General features: G+C 31.9%; 1 protein-coding gene across 10 annotated transcripts in view; it reads left to right on the top strand.

The window, feature by feature from the left end:
• Positions 1-22,356, top strand: part of LOC144478627 (uncharacterized) — a 57,288-nt gene that overhangs the window by 633 nt on the left and 34,299 nt on the right. For 6 of the 10 annotated variants that reach the window (XM_078196688.1, XM_078196687.1, XM_078196679.1 and 3 more), the window contains exons 2-10: positions 13,524-13,867; positions 16,655-16,960; positions 19,049-19,237; positions 19,352-19,862; positions 19,979-20,209; positions 20,287-20,589; positions 20,669-20,803; positions 20,916-21,673; positions 22,022-22,211. In XM_078196688.1, coding sequence (XP_078052814.1) covers positions 13,563-13,867; positions 16,655-16,960; positions 19,049-19,237; positions 19,352-19,862; positions 19,979-20,209; positions 20,287-20,589; positions 20,669-20,803; positions 20,916-21,673; positions 22,022-22,211 — 2,928 coding nt within the window. In that variant the 5' untranslated portion in view covers positions 13,524-13,562. Of the gene's footprint in view, positions 1-13,523; positions 13,868-16,124; positions 16,152-16,335; positions 16,454-16,654; positions 16,961-19,048; positions 19,238-19,351; positions 19,863-19,978; positions 20,210-20,286; positions 20,590-20,668; positions 20,804-20,915; positions 21,674-22,021; positions 22,212-22,356 lie in introns of those variants that run through there. The other 4 variants (XM_078196680.1, XM_078196682.1, XM_078196683.1 and 1 more) reach the window with 4 other exon arrangements.

The following is a 22,356-nucleotide window of genomic DNA, read 5'->3' as shown; positions in this document are numbered from 1 at the left end:
CTCGATAAGCCGAAAGGGATGAGTCTGTCCCAGCTCGTGAAGTATGGTTCGGTCTGACAATACGTGTCCCCCGCTGAAGTGTCAAACTGACACACTATATGCGGCTGTTTCACGGTGCTCCCCTTCGCCGAGCAGCAACGATACGATACGTTTTTCGTACTTTCGAATATTTCTCGTGCACGATCGTCTCGAACTATTGTTCCCCCTTTCGTTTTCGGGACTTCACGGACGTTTATTGTTCGGTGCCAGAAGTCGACGCGTGTAGAAGTATGAGGGCAGACATTTTTGGATTCTTGATCGATAATCTTTACACAATTAACATTATTTTTGACACATCAAAACTGAGAGCATACGCGGTGCTTTACTGTGTTCAACACGTTAATTATCAGTGAGAAGATTATGTATGCGCCTATTGCTTATTCCAGGGATGTGGATGGTATTTCGAAGATAGATAATATTACTCATTGCATGGTCATATTAATCATTTCATGTTGATGTTCCCTGTTCGTTTTATCACAAGAATTGTCTTTATTTAATAAAATGTTTTTTGTATGTTATAAATAATGTTTATTAAAATACTGCCGAGTAAACGAAAGGTAACCTGAATGTCTTGGTCATTTGTAATTATTTTTTGCAGTGAAAAAGTCTTATTTAAGATGAAGAGATATATACTTATGTGTATCCACACAAGACATGTGCACATAGTTTCGAGCTAAATCTGAACTTACATACTACACAACAATTCTCATATTCATCCTGCGAATACATGAAGAATTAGAGGAGAAAGAGAAAATGAATAATCGTATATACATTATTCACATGTTGTGCTCGCTAACCACCAAAACCTGAGGAAATTATAATTTTTCATTCTCATAGATGCAATTATGTATATTTAATTTTTTACATCCAATTTTCTACATTCAACCGTGTAAATTTAATTTTAATTTTCGTATATTTAGTTGTGTAAATTTAATTTCGTTCTAAATAGAAGTACCGCCATTCTACGATTCTTTTGTCCAACTTGCGACATTTCTCGTATTACGAAGAAACAATCTTACGCTCGTAGCGAACGCGTTTCTTGTTAGATGGGTCATCGTTCAGCCGAAGCATTTAACATAACCTGACATAACGCTGATCAACTGAGCAGCTTAGTTCAAGAATTTATTGAAAGCGGCATTTTCCGATAATGAAGTATCGAAGTTTCCACTCGTGGCCAAGTCGTGCGGAACGAGCGGCTACAATGTGTGATAACGGTTTGATGTTAAAAAAAAGAGAGAGAGAGAGAGAAGTGAATAGAAACGAAAGAAAAAGAGGTAATAAACGTTCCATAATACGCCGAAGAAACGAGTGACATTATTGGTTTAATCGAGAGATAACTTGTGCAAGCACGGTATTTATAGATTCACAATTTCTGCAAACAATTGACCATACATATATCGGATGTACTCTTTATTCTTCGTGCACTGAAAGCTGAATAACCGTACGGGGGAGAAAGAGAGAGAGAGAGAGAAAGAGAAACGCATATCCATGGCAACCCACGGCGTAAGCTTATAGGAACCACCAGAGGTGGGGGGAATTTGACATGTTGTATCATAGGTGGACAATGCTATACTAGGCCCACAAAACTTCACCCATTATGTGTTAATGTGATTATCTATATAGAGCCGACTCAATGGAGCGTGGAAAGCGTTTAAAACGGCCGTTTCCATGAAAACCGACTTTCCTCAACCCCCTGTTTTTCCTGTTAATTCACTTTTTTCCACGGCTAATCGACTACAAACCATTTCTACAACCAACGATATGTTTCCATTATTATTATTTATTATATACGAGTATTACAACCCCATTGATCATATCAGAGGTACAAATATGCTAGTATAAAAACAGTAAAAGAAAAAAAGGGAAACTACATGAATGAATGGGTGTGCGATATATTAATTTTTTTATCTGTTTACTCAGATTGGAAAAAAAAATGTATGGAAGGGTAAACGGAGATAAAGTTATTGACACTCAGGACTAATACTATTTTCGTCGTGTTTAAAACACTATTCGTTTAATCCAAGTATTATGCATCCATGATTGCACATGAAACGACAAATTGTAGGAATAGAACAAACAAAGTTAATATGAATAGGAAGGTAGATAATTGAGTTTCTACTGATATGAAAATTAATAACTGAAATAGAATTATTGAGACTGGAAAACTGCGCGATAAGATGAGATCAAACGATAATACAATTATTCTCAATTTTAATCTGAAACCAACGTAGAGGGTGCACTGTTGCTTCGTAAACAGTGAACAATTAGTCACCGTCACGTGATTTTCTTATTTTGGTCCGTACGGACGTTTTAAATCCCGTGCAAGACACCTGTCTGTATTCTTGTCTATATAAGCTAGTTGGCGTAAATATTCGGAGTCTAATTATGGTCGCCTTTAACCATTTGATTGACGTTTCTCAGCTTGTTTTGGGGATGTATTCCTGGAACTTTAATCAATGGAATTGTTTAAGTATTTCTATGGATGCTTATTAGTAACGATTCTATACAAATACTAAAATTCTAGTTTTAAAAATCAATACAGCCGATTTCTTATAAAGTAGTAAAAATCAAAACAAAAATATTGATTTCATATTGATATTGCAAACTATTCTAAATTTTATAAATATAGAATGTGCATGTAGATTGATCTTTCATTTTAAATATCCGAAAGTACATATGTAATATTAATCGGACAATCACAAAGAAATATTCGTATATCTCAAGAACATATAAAAATTCATAATTTGAACGTGCTTGAGTTATTCTGTTATAAAAAAAAGTGAATAGGTGCGATAAAATACTGTGAAACATTTTGAAAATTTACTCCATTGTTATTAAAATTATTCGAAACAAAAATTAATTTTTGTGTGAATGATCGAGTAGAAGACGGAAGAAATTTTCAAAGAAAGAATAAAAGCAGAACTCATTTCGACGTACCAATGTTTTTGTTGCCTTTGCCCTATATATTTTTTTATTACGCTTCTATTTCACTTAGTTAATGGAACACAGCATTCAAAATAAAATTAAAGAAGAAATGCTTCTGGACATACGTTAATGCAAGAGCCGACGGTCGAGTGTTAACATTTTTACAGCCGATAGTTTCGATACGATTTTATTGCAGAAAGCAGCGAGGTTGCGCACTGAAGATAAACATAAAATTGGGACATTTACTTGATTGTGATTTATTTGAAAGCGTTACCTAGAAGTCGACGTTTGTATATTTTCTTTATATGAACTGAGCTTTCTTGAAAATCATTTGAAACGTAGATACACTATCAAAATACGCTATTATCAAAAATGGATATCGCTTAAAAAATGACAAATTCTGTTAAAAACTCGTTTTTGTGAAAACCAAAATGAAAATTGTGTTGGTTGAAAAATTCTTTGTTAAAAAATGTTGTCATTTGTTCTATGTGATTTGTATTCACGACTTAAGTATGCATATTGATTGTTTGCTGTTAATTATTCATTTTTTCTTTTTCACAATTATTAATTTTTTATAATTATTTCGTTTGCAAACGACATTCTGAGTAACGGACTGTGAAATATTCCGTAATTGGTTTAATAAAGGACCATTTTTACGAGTGAAATGTGCAGATGAAATTAATGAAATTAGAGACGTCATATTTACTTATATGGAAATAAAAAAAATTCGGAGAGGCAAATTAAAATGTAAATTGTTTCATATTACGAACTACAGGTTCTACGTAGAAGTTTAATATGGGATATTTTTATATTGCAACAAAATTATGCATAGAATAGAATCGAAATTTATAAAAGTACTAACTGGAAGTAGAACACAATAAATCATTCTAATAATTATTGAATAAAATGACAACATCTTTGTAATCCTATAATGAGTCATATTATAGAAAAGAAAAGGAAATTTAAAGAATTCAAGGAGAATGGAAACAAAATACACTGAAGAATTTAAATGATTAGAATTCACATTAATATCCTATAGCACAATTAATCAAACTACTGTTGTTATCAGATTGCATGAAATACAATTTAAAATACAATAGATACAATAAAAGTAAGAATCATTACTTTCTTGCAACTATACAACTTTAAAATATTGATGGCGGGGTCCACGTTAATTTGGACCTAGAGTTTAAAAATTGTTACAGGAATATCAAGTTTCTGACAACTAACTTAAACTTTCACATGCCTCATCGACACCTTAAATTTTTCATCTGTACATATTAATCTCGGAACTATAAATCAATTTCGATCGACGAACTGACAAATGCAATTGGTATATGAAGTAAAACAAATTAAAAATGATATTATAAAAATACCTAAGCATACTAATTGCAAGCTATATTTTTATTATAAAAAATCCGTCGTTCTAGTCTTAATTAGGACAAAAAAATTCAACTTCTGTGCAAAGTAAAATTGAGGTAGGTCGCGTAGATTGAAAACAGAAATTCTTGCCGGAGTTCATAAATATTTCACTCGTTGCGATCATTACGTTGCAAATTAGATGAAACATAATGTACGGACGGGAAGGGGAGGACGGGAATAACGAATGTGCACATGTCGCGAATTAATCATAAAAGGAAGGAGGGTCAATACAGTAGCAAGCTGTGCAACACTGAGGTGGACTTAAAATGTGCCGATTGTATCTACTGGTGCCAGTGACCTCCTATTGATTACACGCTCAACGAAGCACGGACCAAACCCTCGTTCTCTCTCTCGGTCTGCATATACTTTCACGTCTCTCTCTCTCCCTCTCTCTCTCTCTCTCTCTCCCTTTTTCTCTTTTCCTTTTTATCCCTCTATATGCTTCTTCTGTTGACGTCTTCGCGTTTTCTTCAAATTCGCAAGCATTCGTTTCTGTTCGCCTTTGTTCCATCTCCTTTCGTTTGTTTCGAGTAAAACACGTATTTCCCTACTATACCTCACAACCGTATATTATTCCTTTTGGTCTCCGTTCTTCGCCCTCTCCCCTATTGTCTCTATCCTTGTCCCTTTGTTTCTCTCTCTCTTCTTTTTGTGTCCATTCTTTCATCTTGTCTTCCTTCTTACCGGTATCCGTGTCCTATTACCGCATACATTTCTCTTCATCAGCTTCCTTCATCGAGTTGTCCCCCCGCTTCTTTGTTTTCATTGCGTTTTATTGTTCGCGTGGAAGAACTGTTAGAACACTAAGCATCGCGGTTATTGCATAAGCGCCGTTGTGCAGCACTAAGCTCGGGAATGTTTATACCATTATTATTACACTTGTTAAAGTTCGGAACTTGGTAATGGTGCTTCGAATTTCGTGGTAATACTCGGAGGACAGTAATAATTAATATATTTTACCTCTACCTGTACGTACACCAATTTCCTAAATAATTACTTCCGCACGACGTTGTAGTGGTCGCAGCATCCCCTGTGTTTGCGTATGGAAAGAAGCAATAAACATATTAAGCGTGTGCAGTAAAACCGGAAGCGTCCTAAATGTGGAAGTGGAGCTGGTTATACGAATTTTTTCTATTCTTTTATTTTGTTTTTAGTAAAAAATCGTATCTCTCGTATTTTTTAATCGATGAAGCATACGAAATTGAACTCGTTCGATTATAGAATAATTCTATTTTTAAGTAATTTGTTGTTAATAACGTGAAAATTCTTTTGGAAAATAGTATAGCTATTTTTGGTGTCGCATCGGAGTCGTCATTCGAGTGCGAAGGGTTAAACATATATTAAACATTGCAAACATAATTTTTTAAGTAGATGAAGCTGCGTATATCTTGACTACGGCACCAGCTTGGAAGTTTTGAAAATGTAACTTGCCTCATCTTGAAAGCGTAGCACATATTCCTTGTCTAAATGGAACATCCCTTAGAACTAGCGACGTGACTACATAGAAGTAGTTTTGTCTAATTTCCACTGCTTCGCACAATTTTCTCTCTTTCTCTCCTTCCTATTCTCTCCCTTGCAACCTACAAGCTATAGCAAGATCTGCCTACAGACAACCCTGTAGCGTATAGAGGATTGCGACACAATTATAAAGAGATTGTCAAAGCGTGATTATAGAGACAGGGCACTTTGATTAGTTGGAAAAACTCCACTAATGGCTTTCCGCGATACTGTCCACCAAATAACACTGAAAAAGTGTTTACTGCAAGAGATTGCAAGTCGTCCGTACCGCAAAATTTACACCCGTGCGTTTTCTTCGAATTGATTAATCACAAATATAATTTAAATACTTAAATAAGTTTCGATTTAACTTTTGTACGTAAATAGGGTCTGTCTGATCAAAACAACGTTACAAATTCGATTTTTATCAAACACTGTAATTACCAAACTAGACGAAATGGCTAGCTTTTTTATCTTTTTTTTACTGTTCCTAATATAAAAATGTTTCTATGAGGCATTTTGTAATAAACAGTTTTATTCAAACACTATTGTTCAAATATTGTCAAGCAGTTTGATACTCTGTCAATACGTAATCTGAGATTACGAGTAAACCCAACATTGTATATCTATTTTACTTTGTAATAAAAATTTAATTTTCCATGTTTTTATTATTTTACATATCATTTAACAATGAGATAAAATAAATCGTTTATATAGGATTATATTATTACATCCTGGTGCACATTTTATTTCATGAGCCAGCACAGTAATTTTTATGAAAATCATCGTACCAGCCAAGGGTTGAAAATAAGTTTCTGCGTTCATATAGTCAGTGCACTTTTATTTACGGTTTAAGAGTATTCAATATCATACATTGTAACTATGCAATCGTTATTCCATTAAATAAATTGCTTTGATTTTATGGAATTTTTGGCGTTGCTAGATTGGCAGTCAAAGTTTCGAAATGTTTTCTTCTTCTTTTTTTTTTAAGCACAATAAATTAAAGCTACGGCATGAATAATGCATGGAGCTTCCTGCTATACGTATAGCGACTCTACATACAAAAATAAATCGATTTCCATTCTCGAGGAAATTTATTTTGAGGATACGTCGTTAGACGCGGTTGATCAGTGAGGCGCTCCCAGTGTATTTTGGGTATCTGGATGCGTCCCCAATGCATTTTTGTGTTACAATATTCGTCGTTGTTAAATATCTTTTTTCTATTCAGTCTTATTTCTTTTTTACAATTATACTTTTCATAGAAACAAAATATATCATAATGTAGTAAATAAATTATACCTAAAATTAAATAGAAATTTACATTTAGATTAATCCGTTAAAAAACTAATTACAAACAGAATTTATAGAATCCGATATAAATTACTGACGACGTTTAATTATATTGAATTTTTACATTTACAATAAAGTGTACAATCTAGCGATCGCTATTCTTAAAAAAAAAAACTAATTACGTTCTGATTAAAATCGCCTATTATTGTACATTCATTACAGAATCTGCTGAACCCGACAGCAAGCATCCGTATAATATTATATATCATAGCGTATTTTAATTGACGCAGTATAATTTAGTTACAATCCTAAATATATTTAACAATATAATCGGCTCGCTTTCAACCTAATAGAGCTATTAAGAAGAGCAGCAACGGCGCGTTAAAATGAACACGAGCGCAATTTTGATTTACATAAATCAGTTAACAGTATTTGAATGTAAACGTTTCGAACGAATGTCCATTGACCAAGAGATGAAGATTCATCATCGAAACGTATACATTCTTTACATACTGTGCAATATGTTGGACAATTTACGAGTCGACGTGTTCTTTTATGATTCATCCACGTGCCGTGAAACCGGCGTGATTAAATTATTTGTCATAAAACGAGAAACGCGATGGTAGATATTAGTTTAATAAACGATCCCATGGGCCTTCCATCACACTAAAATAACGCGGTATGTTACCCAGATTAAGTTGTGATAGCTAGTTGCCAACGAACATAAAAAAGAAGAAACAAACCGTGTTGATGGTTCAGTTTATGGTGCTACAAAAAACTGAATCAAACCAACGATACATGGAGGAATTTATTTGAAGAATGCTACTTTTGTTGGTATTTGCGTAACAATTTTATACGTATGTATACAGAGAAATTGAAAATATTAATAATAGTATATAAAAATTAAGAATATGTAAATGGAAACATCTGTGACTAAAAAATGAATACCTAAAATATAAACTATTTAAAACATTGATCAAATTTAAGACCACTTTGTTTTGGAAATATGTTTTAATTTAATTAATGTTACAGTTCACTTGGAGGCTCTTTAATTTGTACAAAAATCCGCAATATATGAAGCGACACTCTGCCAGACTTCCATTTTAAAATATTTGGCAGAATGTCACCGGTGTTGTTCTCAGTCTTATTTTTTATGCCCGAATCTGTGTTTCTTATTGAAATGAGAAACCTAAAGAAGATTGGTTTCCCCGGTTTTATGAGAGAGGATGATCTAGACGAAATGGTGCAGAATGGATTGAATGTAGCTTTTGTGGCGTTTGGTGCCATTGTTCGTGCCAGAGCGATGCTATTTTTACGTGTAGTGGACGCACAAGTGATTCTGACATAATCGATTTCAAATAACAAACCGAAGATTTCAATTTGAAATAATACATAATTACTAAAAGTACCAACGATAGTTCCTGAAAATCTTATTTCACGATACTTTTGTAAGATATTCTTCATTGAGATTCTGCACTATTGTTACTTCTACACAAGTCTATCAATTCTAACGTATCGTTACATCCCTGATTTATTTTCAAAACAGGTAAACACCGGCTTCCAGCGAAAGAATTCTAAAATTACCACAAACTGGCCCGAGTTTACCCTACGTTATTTTTTTTTTTTTCTAATCAGCACGGTCTAATTGAAAAATATGTTTTTCCATTAAACATTCTCTAAAGTTTTTAACGAAAATTAAAAAAATAATAACAACACAACATCTCCTGTCGTTGTTCAGGATCAAGGGCGCAAGGTTGCATACTGGAAATACCTCGCGGGATGCACATACTCGCCTATCAATAACTCAATCAATAACTCAGTCACGAGTTTATGTTTACTTTGGGACCAACCGGTTTTATATTTATTTACTGCATCGCTGGAAGAGTGCCGGCCACGAACACATCCATGCGAAACCATATTGAATTTATTGCTTCGCTTTATGTCTATAAATAGGCCTTGTTGTTCATCTACTGTACGCTGAATACACGAGACACTTCCACGAAGCGCGCCCTCCCTTACCGAACACCCTAATATCCGAACGTTCTACTATCCGGCTGATCTGTTATCTGTCCTTCTAGCAATAAATAGGTCGACCAGACCTAATTCGGATTATAACAGTTTCTGACAATATTCTATGCGACGTAGAACGCATAGTACATTAAAAAAAGCTTCTAAGCCACGATTATACGGATAAGTATTTCTTAAGTAAATATTGAAACAAGCTGATGGATTCTTCTGTCCCTAACCGGCATAGTGATTTTCACAAAAAGGTATTAAATCGGATATTAATAATAATTAGACTGCGGTTCGTTGTGCAAAACAAATATTTTCTAACAAAATTAAACGTAGACTGTGGATCATTTTCATACGTTATTTTACGAAAATTGTAATTAAAGGAAGATTTCCTCCGTCAAGTAAATGATTACTCATTGTAGGAAGAAAATTCAAATGTTATGACGCCATATATGCCATAAATACTTAAAGATCCACATCCAATTAGAAGAAACAAAAATAAATTTAAAATAATTTTCTTCTTTCAATAGTTTCAATCAATTGAAATGTGTTTAAACATTAGTATTTGGTTTAATCATTGTTATCATCTATTCCTGAAATCCGTAGTCTAGCTTAGTAAAAACCAAAGTTTTACGTTAACAGATTCAGTATACCTTTTAATTAGGATTTGCAGAACGCAAGGAGATAGTAGGATAGCATGGTACAGAATATAAATTGCCATCGTCGTTGAACAATTTATGAAGAAATTTTTAACTATAAATTATGCATTTTTAATGGGTTTACATTGAAAATCCTATTGGGTTGGCAACTAAGTAATTGCGGATTTAAAATAAGAAGGAAAATTCAATTCTTTTGCTTAAAAATATAAGTTTATTCAATTAGACAAATCAATTTTGGCACTGTCTTTCTTTCAAGGCTTCATTTTAATATACTGTATATAACATAAAAATCGTGCTTGTGATGCTTGCTCTTTTGGAAATAATGTAATAAAATATTGCCCTTCCCTCTTCAAACTGTAATAAAAACGAAACTATATCATTAATCGGTGCAATTTTCTTATTATATTAAAGGTGGAAGTCCAAACATCAAGAAAACAATATAGATTAGGTGATCTAGTCCTGCCTTTTTGGAAATAATACAATAAAATATGTCTAAAATGTGCTTCTTGCCCTTTCATCTTCAAACAGTGATAAAACGAAACTAAATAACTAATCGATACAATTTTCTTATTAAATTGAAGATGAAAGTCCAGACAGTAAGAAAACAATATAACTCAATTACTTTGAACACGTTGATAAAACAAGAAAATGTGCTAAGACCATCTATTAACAAAATCCGCAATCACTTAATTGCCAACCCAATATCTATGAAATTTTCTCGAGTGCCGGTAGCATCTAGAATAAGTAGAAACGGCAAGCCATAAACAGACACAAAGCAAAATTGCATGAATTCTGAAATCCAATTTTCTCAAAATTGAACAAGAACACTGCTTTCTGTAAGCACCCTTATTAATAAACACGATTGCTTCTGCTCGTAAATACACTGCCTCAGCGTATGAAAATAATTTATTTAAACCGTCGAAAAATTTCTAGAACGTTAAACGGGAACAAAAGAATAACATTTTTCTTTATGAATCCCCGCAGACCGGACTCGCGCATTGGAGAGTTAAACGAAAAAATTTTGTACTTCCTTTTTCGACTTATTTTTGGTTTTACTATAACCTCCTGCTCAGTTGCGCCGCCCATCCAGCGTTGTCGTTCTGTAGAATAATTTAAAACCTTTTTCCCGTCTCTAAACGCTCCGAATATCCTCTACGATACCGACACGGACAGAGTTGAATCGCAATTTTCACGAGGTTGTTCACTTATTTCGGAAGTTTCGCGTGCGTGAATAAGAACGGACAACATCGGTCCAACTACCCGGAACAATTAACTTTTAAAAAACCGGGCTCGTTGCTGGAAATGAGTTTCGCATCAGCTTTTTTTTTTATGAACATTACGCAGATTTTTTTTTGTAAAGCTTGATTATATAATCCGGCGTATTTAAATTCGTTTATATGAAAAAGTCATTTGTATCGAGTAGGACTAATAATAAAGAATTTTGAATTTGGCTAGAAAATACCAATAAGTTGAATATTACAAAGTTGCGTTTGATATCGACTCACGACCGTAATCAGGGGAAGCACGCATAAACGACTCCCGAAGGTAATAATAAATCCTCGGCCAGCAATCGTTAATGGAAACGAGATATTTATTGTAACTCGCAACTATACGGTGGAAAATGAATCGATCAATGGCGAATATTTTTCTGATTGAAACGGGTCCAAATAATCCATAAAGCGCGGATGTCATTATGAAAACATTTTATCCGAAATTCTCCGACTTTTGTCTCTGTAATTCGACGAGTTCATTGTGCGGGTGTAGCAGTATCGGTGCACGTATCAACGATGTTGCAGAAGCGTATGCGTTAGAACAAGTCTCGAGTTACGTGTATACACCTGTACTTGCGATACAAGTAACTCGCGTGTGTATAACGCGGGAATTAGGTTCCGGAAAAATGTCACGTTATTCGAGACTCGGGGTGGGCGTAAAAAGTGAATTTCCCGTCCAAAAATGGTTCCTTCCAACGAAACGTACGAATTTTGTCCGTGAAATAAAACCAAATATGCTTCTTTCGAATTTGAAACATTTCATTTAAAATTAATAACGTTGAGACTTCGTACAACGTGTACGAGCGTTCGCGGCGTAATCTGAAAGGTCTTTACGCCGAAAACAAATTGATATCAGAATACGTAAATATATAACATAGAAAAACATTATCAATAAGAACAAAAACCGACATGTTCAATGTATGAGATGATAATAATAACTAATAATCATTCGGAGATAATAATAACTAATCAGATTGAGGTCGTACAAACAATACATGCATTTTATAGCGATGATTTTCCATGCATATACATTTTATTGAATTTCGAAAATTTTATGTAATAAAATGTGGAAAAAAGATATACTCACGTTGAATTTAGAAATCCATATTCAATAAAATACATAAACTAAAAAACAATATTATGAAATGAAAATGATAAAAGACTTGAAATCATACTAATTGCCGATAAATTAAGTAGGTATCATCAGGTACGCCTGATCACGATTTACCTTATCCCCTGCGTGTAAATTCTTTTGCAGGTGCGCCGGGAAAATAATCAAAGTAGATTCTCCGTGAAGCAATGGTCACAAGAAAATATTTAACCGTAGAATTTTGACAGAATTTTTCACGCAGGATCATCTCGTTCCTGGTTATACCATGAATACCGAAACACTCCGGGTATTCTGGGATGTATGACATACGTCTCCTTTCTGTGACATGTTGCACAGTGAGACACCTAATTGCCACTTCCGTCATTCCATATTTTTGTGAACATGTGTACCGCGTGTCCATGCGCCGCGTTATGGGAAACTGCGGATCGCGTTGTACAAAGATTGCTACAATTTGTAAACCATATTATACGCGGGCGACCGATGCCTATCTACACATTGCTGCAAAACACGATTTATATTTATCTCTCTCAGTTGAAATCGACCAGAACAATTGTAGCACTGTTACTACAAAAAAAAAAAAAACTAAACACAGGTTCATTCTTCCGAGCTCTTTATTTAATATGTTTTAAATTAAACCGTTTGTGTATTTTTAATTTTTTAGCAGAAATATATTATTTATTTTCTAATAAATTGGACGAGTGCAAACGTTTTTATTGAATTTTCTGTAATCAAATAGTCCGTGTTATTTTAGTGAACGGAGTTTATTCAATCAGTTAAATTCAATCGCCATTCTTTTCAACAACCATTTTCCATCGTTCTGGTCATAGTTTCCTTTAGTTAGATTCCTCCGCTGTAAAATGCTTTTGATCTTTATTCAACAAACAGTGAAATATTTTTCCATTTAAAATACATCTTTCGAGGGTTGGGATCTGCACAGCAGCCTCTCCACATATGTTACAATTTTGTAAAACTTGCTCGACATAATTATATGTATCTCTCAGCGAAGACACCATTACGCAGTGTATTATAGTTCACTTTGCACTATGCACTTTGCACTTGCACTTTTCTTAGAGAAACAAACTTATTTATCGAAAAGAAAAACAATTTGCATTTGAAAAAATGAATTTTCTGTTAGTAAAACAAACTTCCTTTAGGTAAAATCAATTTTCTTTCGGAAGAATGATATTCTTTTTGGAAGAACAAATTTCCATTGGGAGAACAAACTTTCTGTCAGGTAAATCCGACAAAAGCGATGGGGATACAATGTTGAAGTTTGGATTTATTGCAATGTTTCAGAATGGACAGGCTGCTGAAAGATATGAATGTGACGTGGCGATGACAAGCCTGATCTTAGAAAACGCAGACTTGAACCGACTTTTCCCAAAATGTCGGCCTAGGGGTGGCCCACCCCCGAGTCCGGGGGCCTCCACGCAGATCAGTCAGCCGCATGAGAGCCTCTGCCAAAAGGAGGCCGCCTCTGTTACCACCAACCTCACGACTAGCCTCACGAGTACATTCGCGACTACGTTCGCAAACACTCTCACAACCACCCTCGCAATCGCCTCCAAGAACACACATTCGAACCACTCACGCGCGATACCGGAAGACATGATCGACCTCGAGCGCGATATTTCCGATAGGTAAGCAAACTGCGATTTAAGGCTTATTATTCTTCATCAGATACACCATTAATCCTTAACGCGTTAACAGCTACGTTATCCATATGTAATATGAGTGATGGAATTATTCGTTCAAATTTCAAAATGAATTTTTACGCTAATCGATTCTATATGTACACTTAGGGTCTGCGAAACGGTTCAAAAAGTATTCAGTATCATCCATTTTTAATTTTTAGTTATTTTTTCATTAAATAAATTGCTATGATCTGATTCCAAACAAAAAAATGCAGAACTATATATTCATCTATGTAATTCTAAATAAACGTTGCATTTATATTTTTTTCCGTAGTTAATGTATAAAATAATAAAGATATGGACAATTAAACTTTTACACCAAAATTAAATAGAAATACAATGTTGGGGGAGTTTTTTAAAACCCACGATATGTAAAGCATGATAAGAATTTAAAAATAATATTATATAACTTGTGTCTTATTAAAATTACTAAGAAGAGAAGCAAACTTATATGCAAATAATTAATAATAATAATTAATATTGCATAAAAATCTGTATCGTATTTATTACAATAGGCACCAACAAGAATATCATTTATTATACAATAACATTATTTTTCATATAATTAATACAAATATTAGTTCTACTTGATATTTTATAAAAACAATATACTGCAAATACAGTATTTAAACTATATTTGACGTTGCATATAATAAGTAATAAGAAATTAATTCACCCCTGAATTATGATAAAAAATTTATTTTTAAATTATAATTTAATTACTTCGGAATCCAATCAATTAAATTGTTTCAAAATATTGTTGTCACATTACTTTACGATATAATAGTTGACACACCAAATATCAAACTTTATCATGTACACAATCAGCATGTATGTATCACTAATATAAATAATTTTGCATTTTCCAAAATAATTATAAAAAGTGCAGATCTTTTGTATAACAACTTTTAAAGCCTGAATCATTAATGAGATGATTTTTGTAACAAAAAATGTTATTCTGTCCGATTTAAATGACAAAATTAAAAAGAAAAGACCTTTATTATTATATCATACTATTTACACATGATTTTTTTTTATCATATACATTCCTTTATTATCTCTTATTTACGTGTTTTAATGCCATATGTCTAAAATTTTTGTTATTTCGTGTTAGAGGGTCTTAAATTTTCATCTATAAAATTTTAGAAGCACGTAATTTCGGCTTGTATATCCATACGTCCTGCAATAAAAAATGGCATTCCTCGTAAAAATATTTTTATAGTGCATACACACTGAATTACTCATTTTTAATGCCTACATGTATCTATTATCTAGCGCAAGCTAATAGAATACAATATTAAAAAAAGAAGAAGCCTTGTTATTAAAATAAATAAGTGGCACATGCTTGAAAATTAACATTCAAATATCATGAATGATAAATTAAGTTTAAAATTCTCTATGTTTCTCTCGCTTTGAAAATTTTTCTTTCAAACTATTAAAAGTTATTTTATGATGTTTTTATATTTTTGGACAGATTTCTGCCTGTGCTGGCTGAACACACATTTTTAAGTCATTTAAATTGCTTTAATTGTCTCCCTTTCCATACAGCTCGTTTGCCAACTGTGCCAAACAATTATATTGAGACAGAAATCAAGAGACATACAAACACACACAACAGAAAATACATATTTTTGTCAGCAAAGGAAAGAATATTTTTTAATTTCAGTCATACAGCTCATCTTCGTTTTCTCATTTCATTTAATGAGGACATAAATCTACAATCTTAATAATACAAAATACTTGATAAAATTTATTTCTTTAGCAATACTTCGGTAAAAATAAAATATCCTACAGCTTAACGGTTTAATACTAATTTTTATAAGAATTATTGTTGTTATTATTATTATTATTATTTGAATTAGTTCTTAATCGATAAGAGAATCATAAGCGTAATTTGTAAATTGTAGAACTAATATAAAAATTCATGTAGACATCATTTTATTTTTAAGATTCATAAAGTATACAGTGCACTAAATGTATTTCTTAAATAGTTGTTCGATATCTATATAGCGTCATTATTAATAGCATCATTACTAGGTATTAGAAACCTGTAATCTTATATAATGCATATCAGACAGAAAAGGATGGAATAGTTCAATAATTATTTGCTATGTAGCATTCATTACTTCTTTTTGCTATTCACAAGAAAGATAAATATCTTGCACAGTTTCATACAGATCAGTTTAGCAAAACTTTCCTTTAAGAACTGTTAAATTTATCTTTCAATGAAGTAATTGTAAAAAAATATTATATAATTTCTACATTTCACTTGTTACAAAATAAAAAATATATTATTTCTCTCATTTATAATATTAAACCTAACTGTTTATTATTACTTGTACGTTCAATGTATTGAAAAATTGTCTTTAATTTGATAAATAGATTATTTACCATGAAAATCTCAACAATAAGTAATTATTTGAAAAAAGTATTTAGACATACTTCAAAACAAGCAACATCTTTCTCACTTCTGTGTATATAAGTATGAAATAATTCTTGAAATACTTCATGAAAGAAGCATAATTACAAATGGTATCACAATGTGAAAATAGTAATTGTATTTCTGTATCATAATATTTACCAAAATTCATTTTTATAATCACTAAGTTATTTAAAATCAAAATTAATGAATGATTATAATTCAAAATAAGTGATCAATTATAATACTATATTAAATATGCAGAATAACGTTTATAAATTTAAATAAAACCTATAAATATTTATATGTCATAGGGCAACGAGCATGGTGTCCAGTTTCGCAGGTGATAGTCAGCTATCCGTTGGAGTCAGCGGTGGCAATGGCAGTATTAGTGGTCCACTTGGAACATTTAGTTCACTTGGCACACTTAATACAAAACCACTTTCTTCGAGCTCCTCTTCTGCCTCTGGACGCAGTGAGGATGCTCCGCAGTATGGTAGCCTTCCAGGTAGTGACCACCAGGGTCACTCGCAACAAGACGATAGTGGACCCGAAGAAAGCCCTGTGTATATTTTAACATCTGCCAAGGGTGACTTCAGTTACAAATTAACAGATTCCAGGTATGTCTCATACTTCTTTATCTACAAATTATAATTTAAGAAACTAAATAGTAATCTTTTCACATTACAATAATATTAATTTTCAAAGTAAAGAAACATTAATTTTGAATTACAATGACAAACTATATATAAAAAAGCTAAAAATATTTATTTAAATATTCAATAATATTTAAAAAAATTAATAATCAAACAGTTCTTTCTAGATTAACTGATAGAACAGGAAGATATACCTGTGTTGTATGACTAAATATACTAATATTCATAAAATTCAATCTTGTTAGTAAACAAAAGAAATGTACACAACGAATGTTATTGCAATTCTACAAGTAGATACTACTATAAACATTCATATAATAAAATTATAGATGTAAATACTTTAAACTAAAACATGTTTATATCTCTCTTGCTTATAAACGTTGGTGAAAAAATACAATCAAATATTGGAATAATATTGTTTTTAGTATATTATGTATGTATATACATATATATTTTAAACATCACCAGTTTGTTGAAACGACAAATTATATTTTATAATATATTCACGAAAAAATCACATTGGTTTACTATTTTTCTCTACGAATATTATTTTTATTCAGTTTTAGAGGAAAAATTAATAGTTAACATTACTTTCGTCAAATTTGCATTTACACAGAATGCACAGTGCAATAAAAAGTCAAATGCTACACAAATTGAACCGCATTCAGGAATAATCGATAAACATGTCAATGACAATCGAAGTGTAGTCGATAAATATTATGCTCAAGTGGTGTTAGGTTAAATGTATCACTCTGTCGTCGAAGAGTTTTGTTTATGACACATATATCGTATAAAAGTATAACAGTGAGTGTAAATTAAATGGAATCGTGATAATAAAGCCATAAATACATTAATTTACTAACGAAGTGTAAGAATACTTATGTGCATACTTAATTATATATGTATTCTTTGTTTATGCCATTTTGAGTTTGTTAATATCAACAGTCATTAAATAATGATTTTGATCAATATTGTTATATGTGATTAACATCACAATATTTTACTTATAGACATTAAATCATATTGAGTAATAATTTATATAAAATTATATGTAAGTAATATAAATGTAGTTATAGATTATCATATGCCCAATGTAAATTGTTATTTAAAGCGATGATATGTTAAACACCTTTAGTATAAATGTTTATTTAGTGTACACATATTGCAATAATGTATACTTTTGCAGCATCATTGTCAAAATTCATAAATGTGTAAATTATTCCCCATGTCATTAAATTCTCTAATTTAGCTGTTGGAACTATGAAGAAAAATTAAATAGAATAATCTCTTAAAAAGTATATTTACTCATTTCTTAAGGAAGATTTAATTAATATGAAAAAACAAACATACATATCTGTTAAACTAATACATTAATGATATCCTTTTCTATATCATATTAATAATTATATTTTCAAAAACATTAACAGGAAAAGAATAAAAATGATATTGGCTATTTATTTTTAATTTAATATTTATTAAATATCTTAAGTACAATATATTGTTTTGTCAAATCAAATAAAAGAATAATACAAAATATATCTGTATCATTAATCATAAGTCGTACTATATAATATTATTTTGTACTACTTTAAAATAATTTATACATTTATTTTTTAAGTTTTTTTATTACATTATATTCTATGAATATTGTAAGAATTATATTAACTAGATATGTCATGCATAATGATTAATATTTATAATTATCCCTTCTTAACATTTTTGGAAGAAATAAAATATGTTACTCATACATAATATTTTGCTATTTAATCCTTCAATTCTACATTTTTGAACTTCATATTTCAATATAATATACGTATGTTTTAAAAATATTAAAATTGCAAACTATTTTTGTAAGTGTGAATAGTAATTTTAAACTGTCATTTTATCTTATCTCATGTATTAGGTAGTAACTTATTAACATTTAAATTTAAAACAAGAATATTGGTTTAGTAGTGTTTTACATCGTGCAAGTAGCACATAATTTATTGTATTAAATTTTAAAATAAGGAATAATGCCCATAACGAAAGTAAGGTGACATTTCTTTTTTTCAGAATTATAGAAATTGCTGGTGGGCGAGAAGTTTTTTCTCAAAGTAGGGGTAAAGTAGCAGCTAGAAAATCACGCTTCCTTGCTGCATCAAATTCTTTAAATAATGAAGATACTCAAACGGATAACAAGTTGTCTGTTAAAAGAAATAATAAATCTCCAAACACGCAGACTATATGGGAATTAAGGAGCCGGTAATTTGAAAATTTTATTAGCAGGCTATTATATTTATTATAAAATGTGTTAATGAATTTATAATTTTATTTAAGAAATTATTTATAAAAGAAATTTGCATACATATTTTCTAGATGTGGTGACACAAGAAAGCAGCGCTCCAATAGAGAAGTGACAGAAACTGTATTTGCTTCAGAAATACATTCTGTGCGACATAATCCAACAAAATCTATTCTTGATTATGATTCTCCTAAAAGCAATCACACCAATCGTATTATTAATTACGATTCAATTCTGAATAGCAATAATGTAGAATATACTGTACCAAAAAATATTACGGATATTGATTATGGATTATCAAAAAGCTGCATAGATTATCAATCAAATCATACTACTCCAGCAAGAAGCATGGCTATAGTCAGTGATGGTGAAGTAGTCGTTTTTGACGACATTGATGATAATTGGCAAAATTTACGACTAGATTTATCCTCTAACAACACAAACCAAGTTACGTCTACTAATTTAAATCATGAGTCTGAAGAGTCTCAAAGAGGCCGTATTCCTCCAGAACCTCTAAGTTCTAGTATTGGAAGCAGTCCAAGCCCGACGACGGCATATCATCGTAATACTTCAGAATTCTTCAAGGTATCCCTCATTTTTTATTTACTTTCAATAATATGAATTGTATGCAATACTATGAAAAATAATCTTCTAAAATAATTTTTATAAAATTACATGCACTAAATAATTTTAATTTTCAGGTAATTACACCAGCTAGTGATTGCGAAGTAGATTCACCGTCTTCAGAACGTAATCACAAAGTCGCAAGAGTAATTGGTGAATTACCAATAGCACAGTATTCAGAAAGTCCAAGACGTTATGGAGTCCGTGATACTCAACTTCCTTGCCTTTTATCGTCACCATCCGTATACATGACACCAAGACCTGGTTTTCCACAAAGAGTGTTGCCGACAACACCGAGTCACAATGAGGTATATTTAAATTTAAAGGTTTTAATACATACATATTGTAAATTAGTTTTTCTATATTTATTTTTTCTTTTCTGCAGAAAGAAGATACGTCTGCAGATATTATCGTAGAAAAGGCTGTGGTAGAAACAAATATGAATTATTCAGATGATCAACCAGTAAATGCTTCTCCGCCATCTCCAAAACTTGAAGATGAAGAAGAAGATTCTTTAAAACCGTCAACTTTACCCACTGATAATATCAGCAATTTAGTATCATCTGGTGGTAGCACATTCGATTATTTATATGAGTTTTCGGAAACTCGAAAAGTGCTAGAAGAATTTTTCAAGTGTCCGCCACCATCAAAAGAAAAGGAAAATAGTACAGAATCTTTTCCATTTCAGGTAGAAATTAGATATTCATTTAATTTATTTTATTTAATTATCTAAGACAATTATCATGATATTTTACTATTTTCTAAAGGATCTTGATTATGAACTTCGAAGACAAGGAGGAAGTGCTTATGTTGGTCAACGTTTAGCAAGTGGACCACCAACCACAGAGGAAGTATTGGTACATGAATCTCCCAAAAAACAAAGAACTGATTACTCACAAAATGTATGTGCATTTATGCGTATAATAATTGTACAAACATAGTTGTACACATCTATACTTGTACTACAAAGTCGCTGAGATAAGCTATTACTTAAATTCATGTATTACTTTTTAGACTGGTGAACATGAAAACAATTTCTTAGATCTTTCGGTTGGCACGGGTAGTAGCGAAGATCTTGGAGAAACAGAAGTTGGGTTGCAAGTCGGACATTCTCGCAATTTTACGTTAAGTCCTGAAATGACCGATTGTGATAGTAACTGTGGAGATCTTGATAGCGAAGTTTCCTTAATGATGATGGATAATGAATTGATACCAGCCAGTGGGCTTCTTGGATCGGTTGGCGACTTAGGAAATAATTCAGATTCGTTGAGAATATATACTAGCATGCCAGTTCTTGAGGATGGTTTGTCCAGCGGCCATGCTAGCGATACTGATAATAATAATCCAACGGTCATGTTGATGAAACGACAGATTAATGAAATTGAGAAGGGGATTATTCAAAGAAGTCGCGTAAACGATACTGGCTATCCTACTGCAGCAGAAAATGATTCGAACGGAAAAGATCTTTCTGGCTTAACCGTCAGTAAAGATATTTTAAATTCTTTGAAATCTTCATCACCTGATTTGTTTGTTCCTAAAAAAGAAAATTCGTATGACGCAAATGAATTACAACTTGATGGTCTGGATCCTCTTGGCACACCTCCACCTCCAGCGCCTCAAGCTAGACAAACAGTCAATTTAGAAATAGGTGGCGAAGTCGAAGCTGCTATTAAAGATATTAAAATGGCATTGCAAAGGACTAAGACTTTACCTGTAAAACCTTCAACAGAAGAACCTCTGGAACCTAATGTCAGTCCTATTTGGATACCAAGGTATTTTACTTCCTCCTTTCTTAATGTTATCATTCCACAAAGTTTATTACTTTGTTGAGCTTTATTATCTTTAATTTCTAAAAACTCATATCCTGAAATATAAACAATATAAAAACTTCTATTTAACTAAGCATTTTTTGTGATTTTTATGTAGTAACTATAGCTTGTAGCAAATTAACAAAAATTATAAATCATAAAAATTTTAGAATCTATTTTTACGAATTAAAGTATTATCTTTTCCTTTAATTTACGGAATAACCAAATTTTGTTTTAAAGATCCAGCTATATATTTGTGTTTATTATCATTACACAGTTCTTCTTCCTTAAGTACATCTAATTAAAATTTAGTTTATCGGATGGCAGGCGGAGAATTTGTGTAGAAAATAATAGTGAAGATTCGGAAATGCGACGTGCAGGTGAAGAAGCAGATGTTGAAATTGAAGAAGGGCCAGACGAAGAAGAAGCAGATACAGATCTTGAAACTGATCGCTTGCTTGGTCAACAAAGGACAGATGATCAGGGTTTTTACGATGATAAGGTAACGTTTAAAATACAATAAGAACTAGTAAATAAATTATCTTTGATAATAATATTTGGGATATAATATTCTTACATGGTTTCTTCAAAGCATGACTTAACTGGGTGATAATCATGTTCTTATGAAACGTATTTCGGTTTTTATT

Source organism: Augochlora pura, chromosome 3, assembly GCF_028453695.1.
Source record: "Augochlora pura isolate Apur16 chromosome 3, APUR_v2.2.1, whole genome shotgun sequence".
NCBI classification, from domain to species: Eukaryota; Metazoa; Arthropoda; class Insecta; order Hymenoptera; family Halictidae; genus Augochlora; species Augochlora pura.
Note: the sequence above shows the minus strand (reverse complement) of the source record. Positions and strands in the feature narration are given on the sequence as shown.